The sequence below is a fragment of the Herpailurus yagouaroundi genome, unplaced genomic scaffold, assembly GCF_014898765.1.
Source record: "Herpailurus yagouaroundi ecotype Mexico unplaced genomic scaffold, PumYag 379, whole genome shotgun sequence".
Taxonomy (NCBI): Eukaryota; Metazoa; Chordata; class Mammalia; order Carnivora; family Felidae; genus Herpailurus; species Herpailurus yagouaroundi.
Window position 1 is genome coordinate 417895 of NW_024412596.1, and position 6481 is coordinate 424375.

The 6481-nt window shown below is 53.5% G+C and overlaps 1 protein-coding gene across 1 annotated transcript; it reads left to right on the forward strand.

The window, feature by feature from the left end:
- Positions 1-52: 52 nt before the first annotated feature.
- Positions 53-3827, forward strand: BCL7C (BAF chromatin remodeling complex subunit BCL7C). The gene is made up of 6 exons (XM_040463230.1): positions 53-299; positions 813-891; positions 1217-1325; positions 1426-1587; positions 2992-3077; positions 3632-3827. Exons 1-6 carry the CDS (start codon positions 208-210, stop codon positions 3755-3757), a joined length of 654 nt encoding a protein of 217 aa, XP_040319164.1. The 5' UTR covers positions 53-207; the 3' UTR covers positions 3758-3827.
- The last annotated feature ends 2654 nt before the right edge of the window (positions 3828-6481 follow it).

Genomic DNA, 6481 nt, shown 5'->3' on the forward strand with positions numbered 1-6481 from the left:
CCGGGGACGGGGGGGGGGGGGGGGCGGCGCGGCGGCAGGAAGCGGGGCGGGGACTCGCGGAGGCGTTGGGGAGCGAGGGAGGGCGCGGCCAACTCCCGGAGGGACGGCAGGCGGAGAGAGCGGCGCCCGGGTCTGGCGCCGAGCCTGAGCCCGCCGGACGGGAGGCGGCCCAGCCGCGGGCTCGGCCTCGGCCCCAGCCCCGCCAGCATGGCCGGCCGGACCGTGCGGGCCGAGACCCGGAGCCGGGCCAAGGATGACATCAAGAAGGTGATGGCGACCATCGAGAAGGTCCGGAGATGGTGAGCGCTGCCCCGGGGCCAGGGACGGGACCTGGCGGGGCTACTCCTCTCCCAAATGTGTCTACCCTCCCTTCGCCTGCCGTGGCCCCCAGGTGTTAGGTGTACCCCCCAGCTGCGCCCTGGAGCTATAGGGCTCTGTCCCCCTTCTGGCTACACCCTAGGGTCTACAAAGCGTGTTCCCAAGCCTTACCCTCATTTATGCCCCGCCCCCTAAAGCTTTGCCACTCCTCCCTCAAGTATGCCCAGGATCTTCATTGGTGTGGTCCCCGGCTGGGTCATTAGTCTTGCTCTCTTGTATACCCCAGGGGTCTGCAGAGCTATGGCCCCAAGCCACACTCTTTTTCTAGAGGCACCCCCACGTAAGGCCTGGGGTCTGCAGGACTTTCTCCTTCTAACTATGCCCCATTAGCAAAACTGCACCACCCCTACTTCTGCAGGTCTCCCCAGATGTGTTCAGCTCCTGGGGGGGCTCTCTCCTCAGAACTCTGACCCAGTCCCCCCACCCTCCCACAGGGAGAAGCGCTGGGTGACTGTGGGCGACACTTCCCTTCGTATCTTCAAGTGGGTGCCAGTGGTGGACCCCCAGGAGGAGGTGAGCAAGCTCTCCCACACCAGGCCCTTCATCTGTGCAACCTCAGGCGAGCCCCTCCCCACCCTGGCCTCCACCTCCAGTCCCGCTCTGAGACCTCAAATGCAGCAGCCAAGACAGATGTTAACAATTATTAGCAACTCCACCCCCTTCTCCTTTTTTCCTGCTTCCGACCCCTTAGTTCAAGACCTAACTCACTGTGCCACACTCTGTCACCTCATGCAGGGTCTTTTGCTTCTCTGTGCCTCAGTTTACTAATTTGTACAGTGGGGGCTTTGCAAGCACTAACTGGAAAGCTGCCACTGACCCTCACCCCTTTAACCCCCAGGAGCGGCGGAGGGCAGGTGGTGGGGCAGAGAGATCTCGAGGCCGGGAGCGACGGGGCAGGGGCGCCAGTCCCCGAGGGGGTGGCCCTCTCATCCTGCTGGATCTCAATGGTATGTAGGGATCCTGGAATTTCAGGGGGAGGTGTGGGCTGTAGATGAGGGAGAGAACTGGGGCCCTCAGGCCCAACCCTCTCGGCTTTTGCTCCCACAGATGAGAACAGTAACCAGAGTTTCCATTCGGAAGGCTCCCTGCAAAAGGGCACTGAGCCCAGCCCTGGGGGCACCCCTCAGCCCAGCCGCCCTGTGTCACCTGCTGGACCACCAGAAGGGGTCCCAGAGGATGCTCAGCCCCCACGTCTGGGCCAAGAAAGAGGTAGGACCAGGTGCCTCCCTAGAGCCCTCTCCTCTGACTCCTGTCCTCTGCAAAGTTGAAGCCACCAGCTTACATCTACCAACACCTACTCCTCTCCTGTGTTACCCGCTCCTGGAAGTCTTCCCTGATTCTCACAGAAAGTCACCATCCTACCTCCAGCGACTGTCTGTCTCATTCCTCTGGCTTCTTTGGGTCTTTAGATAACTAATCATCGTCTGAGATTTTCATGTAAATTTTTTTTTTTACTATTTCTCCCCCCAACCCCCACCTCATGTCAGCTTCCTGAACCTTGGGTCCACGTTGATCTTGTTCATTACTGAATTCTCAGAACAATGTGGGACACATAGAAGGTGCTCAATAAATATTTGTTGAGGACTAAATAATAGCGATATTCCTGAAGGTGGTTAATAAGTGATAATAACAGCCCATACCTATCGAGCTCTGACTGTGTGCCAGATGCCCTTCTGAATGTGTTGTAGGTCACGTAATCCTCATAACCCTATGGGGGCTATCACCCCCTCATGTAGATGAGAAGCTGAAACTCAGAGAAGTACCCCAAGTTCACACAACCAGTGAGCCCATATCTTGGGCATAATTCCTCCTCACCTCCTCTCTCTTCTGTACAATCCCCTGTCTGGTCTGAACCATGTCCCAAATGTGTCTGCCTTCCTAGAAGAGCTGTCTCTTACCCCCACCTGGCTCCAGCCTCCTTATGGGTCTCCTCTCCCCCAGTCACCTCTGCACAGCTGCCAGAGCAACTTTTTCTAAAGTACAAGTTTGCCAGGCTCATTTTCCTGCCTCAAAGCCTTCAATGGCTCCCTATACCTTTGACTCCTCCACTTGGCACTCTGGGCCCTTCTTGAACTACCCCTGCTGGTCTCATTATTCCTTTCCAAGAATACCATGACTTAGGCTTATGGGCTATGTTTAGGTTGTGCCATGCACTTGTGCACCTTTACTAACATAAAAATAATAACAGGCATTTATTGAGCACCTACTATGTGCCAGATGCTTTACTAAGGGCTTTACCTGTATTATCTCACTTAATCCTCACAACTGTCCATGTGGTGATTACTATCATTCTCCCCACTTTACAGATGGGGAAACTGAGGCCCAGAGGAATTAAGTCACTTGCCCAAGGTCAGGATTTGAACCCAGGAGTCCAACCTCAGAATCTGTATTCACTAAATATATGTCCTGTTTGCCTAAAATGTGCTCCACTCCCCGTTTGTCTACCTGATGAAATCTTACTCACCTGTCAAGATCCCACTTAAATGTCCTTCCTGTGTTCTCTTCCTGGCTTGCAGCCAGGTCCCCAGCTCCCTCCCCAGTGTCCCTCAGCCCTGGTCTGTGCTGTGGCATGGAGCAGCTGCTCAGGGAATATCTGTTAACTTGATGTTCCAGATCCTGGGGGCATAACTGCAGGCAGCACGGATGAACCCCCAATGCTGACCAAGGAGGAGCCTGTTCCAGAATTGCTGGAGGCTGAGGTGAGAGAAGCCAAAGTGCTGGACTCCTGGGTCTCTAAGGCAATGGGGGCTCTGGGGCAGCCAAAGGCTTGGGGGCTGCACTGCTGAGGTCCAGGCAGGAAATGTAGACCTCAGACACAGCTCAAGTCTCAGAGGCTGGGTTCTTAGGGCTGAAAAGGAAAGGGTGTTTTAAGACAAAGTCCTGTGGGCTGGATCGGGGCTGATTTAAGACCATTAAAAGCCTGAAAAGATCGTGGTGCTCCTCCAAGTATTTTATTTTATCTTAATCTTAAACTATAAAATTAGCTTAAGAGATCCCCGACAGACTTCTGACTTTTTCCACAAGGACTACCTTGATGCATTTTCCAGAAATACCAAGTATCAGCTTCTTTCCCCCCAAACGATGTTGTTGTTGTTTCCGGTGCCCACTTAATCTACTTCCTGGGTCCCTGGCCCTGGGCTAGACTCCTAGGTCCGGGAGGGGAGTGGAGTGGAGGCGCTGGAGAAGGCAGAGGCTAGGAGGCTGTACTCCTGGGTTTGGGTGGAGCTCACGCCTGTCCGCCCTTCCTCTCCAGGCCCCTGAAGCTTACCCCGTCTTTGAGCCAGTGCCACCTGTCCCCGAGGCAGCCCAGGGTGACACAGAGGACTCGGAGGGCGCCCCCCCACTCAAGCGCATCTGCCCAAATGCCCCTGACCCCTGAGAAGCCGGCCTGCCTGTCCTGTCGCCCCAGGGGCCCCTTTGGCTTTTTACAAATAAAGACCCTTTTGTAATTTTGTGTCATGTCATTTCCCCGTCAGGGCTGGGGAGGGTCTTTGGAGACAGTTTTGTCTCATGCTCTGTTTCTCAGATGGAGTCACTGAGGCTCAAAGAGGATCTTCCTATAGTCATACCATGAGTCAGACATGGAATGGGAGCTTAAGCCAGGACCCTTCCTCCCCAAAACTCCCTCCACCCTGCCCTGTCCTCCTTACCTTGGACCCTTCCTGACCTTCAGCCCTCCTCTGGGAATCCCAGGACCCCACTTCTTGTTCAGCTCTCCCTTGGGCCCAGCAATTACCAAAGCCCTGGCCCATGATTCCCATTCATACATAGGAACACAGAAGCCCAGAGGGACTTTGGGGTCTGAAATGACCCAACACATTCCTTGCCCTCAAGAAGCTACAACTTGTATCTCCGGCCTCTGCTTAGCCATTTCTCCACCGGAACCCCTGCCTACACTTCTCATTGAGTCTTGCTTGTCCTCAGCCCAATCACTACCTCCTCCAGGGAGTCTTCCCTGACCCCTGGCTCGGTTTCCCTTCTTTAGGGCTTCCATCACCCACTTTGCCTCCTCCCTTCTGTCTCAGCAGACATTTATCAGGCTGTTTAGGATGGCTGTTTTGTTTGTCTGTTTTGTCCACTAGGTTGTGGGTTCCTGAGTGCAGAACTTGGTCCCCAGTCTTATCTAGCACCACGTTGGGCATAGAGCAGTTATAGCAACTGTTTGATGAGTGACCAAATAAATGAATGTGCCGTGGTATCTGGGAAGGCTTCTCTGACAGGGCGGTGGCATGTGAGACATGAACCTCAGTGTGGTAGATCTGAAGTCAGAGGTCCTGGTTCAAACCCGGCTCTGTTACTCACTAGGTGTGTGGCTGTATGCAAGCCATTTCCCCTCTCTGAGCCTTAGTTTGTCTATCTGAGCAATGGGGACAACAATGAGGCCTCATCTGCCCTAGTGATTTGTGGGAACCTTCAAATGATACACGGCACCTTCAGTCTGTGCCTGCAAAAGAGGTAGAGTCAGGTGTATTAGCCCTACTTTTATTTTTAACAAAGGAAGAGACTGAGGTTCAGAGGGACCACACTGGAACTTTTAAAGAACTATTTAAAAACAGAGGGATGCTTCCTGATAGCAGCTGAACTTGTGACAGTTGGCCAAGGCTGGCCAGGGGAGCCAGGTGTTTCGTGATGTGGAATATTTGCTGCTTCTTGCTGCTGCGACAAATTACCACAGATTTACTTCGTGATTTAAAGAAACACACATTTATTACCTTACCGTTCTGGAGGCCAGAGGTCCAAAATTAGTCCCACTGGGCTAAGGCCAAGGTACCAGCAGGGCTGGTTCCTTCCAGAGGCTGCAGGGGAATATCTGTTTCCCAGCCTTTTCCAGCTCCTTCATGCCACCCGTCCTATGATTTGGGGTTCCTCCCTCCGTCCTCAGCATGGCACCTCCTGGTCTCCCTGTCTCTTCCATCTTCACATCTCGGGTCCTGCCTCCCTCTCCTAAGGCCCCTGTGACTACATTGGGCCCACCTGGATGATGCAGGTGACTCTTCCCATCTCAAGACCCTTAAACTTAAATCACACCTGCGAAATCTCGTCGGCCACATAAAGTAACATCCACAGGTTCTGGGGATTAGGTTGTGGGCATCTGCGGAGGGCCATTATTCAGCCTGCTACCTGTGGTAATAATCTCAGCATTTTCTTGGGCATAGAGGTCATCTCATGATTCCCTTTGACCACCCCATGAGGTGATGGGAGTGCTCTGTAAACTGTGAAGTGCCTTGTATGGGTTAGTCGTACAGTGTTAAAGCCCAGAAAATAGGTTCTGGGCTTGAATATCAGCATCTCCATTCGTTTGCTTGTGGCCTTGAGCCAAGTGACTTAACCTGTCTGGGCCTCGGTTTTTTCATCTAAACTGGCGATAATACTAATGTCAGCCTGGTGAGAGTGTTGTGAGGATTAGATGAGGAAATAATGGAGAGAGTGTCCTTGGCTTGACACATAATAAGTGCTCAATAAATGACAGCTGTTTTTCCTATTACTCCATTTTGCAGATGAGGATACAAGGGTGTAGGGATAGAGGCCAGAGAGTTGCCCGTCCGCGAGACTGGGGAGGAGGAGTCCATATCTGAGCAGCCTTGAAAGGCTAAAGTTTGAGTCTCCCCCATTCTTGTTCCTCACTTGGCCCCAGACCCCAGGCATCTGTCCCCTATTCCAGGCCTGCACCCACCCTCTCTGTGGTCCACTCTGTGACCTGGTTTAAAGTCCACTTCTTCCACAGCCACACCCCCACTCATCACCTTATAATGCTCTCCCTGCCTCCCTGCCTCTCTGCTTCCCACCCCCTCGGGATGTCTACACTCCCTTTTTGGAAATTCTTCCACCCCTGACTCTTGGGTTCTGGCCTCTAGTGCTCCCCCATTCTCTTCTGCTCTGTCACTCTCTCCTGATCCCTTAAATATCTCTTGCCTTGGCCTAGCTCTTCTCTTCATGCACACTCCCTGCTGGGTCCACCTACCCTTTGAATCAAGGGCTCCCAAATCTCTGCATCCAGGTTCCGCACCTACCTCTAGACTCAGCCAGATGCCTGCATGACATCTCCACTGGGATGTCCAGACCCTCAGCATCCTTCTCCTCCCACCCTGTTCCTACCATCACC

Excerpts from the sequence above, each read along its gene's own strand:
- BCL7C (XM_040463230.1), top strand. The coding sequence starts at position 208 with ATGGCCGGCCGGACCGTGCGGGCCGAGACCCGGAGCCGGGCCAAGGAT. Across the intron at positions 892-1,216 it reads TGGTGGACCCCCAGGAGGAG|GAGCGGCGGAGGGCAGGTGG; the intron begins GTGAGCAAGCTC and ends TTTAACCCCCAG. Across the intron at positions 3,078-3,631 it reads CAGAATTGCTGGAGGCTGAG|GCCCCTGAAGCTTACCCCGT; the intron begins GTGAGAGAAGCC and ends CTTCCTCTCCAG.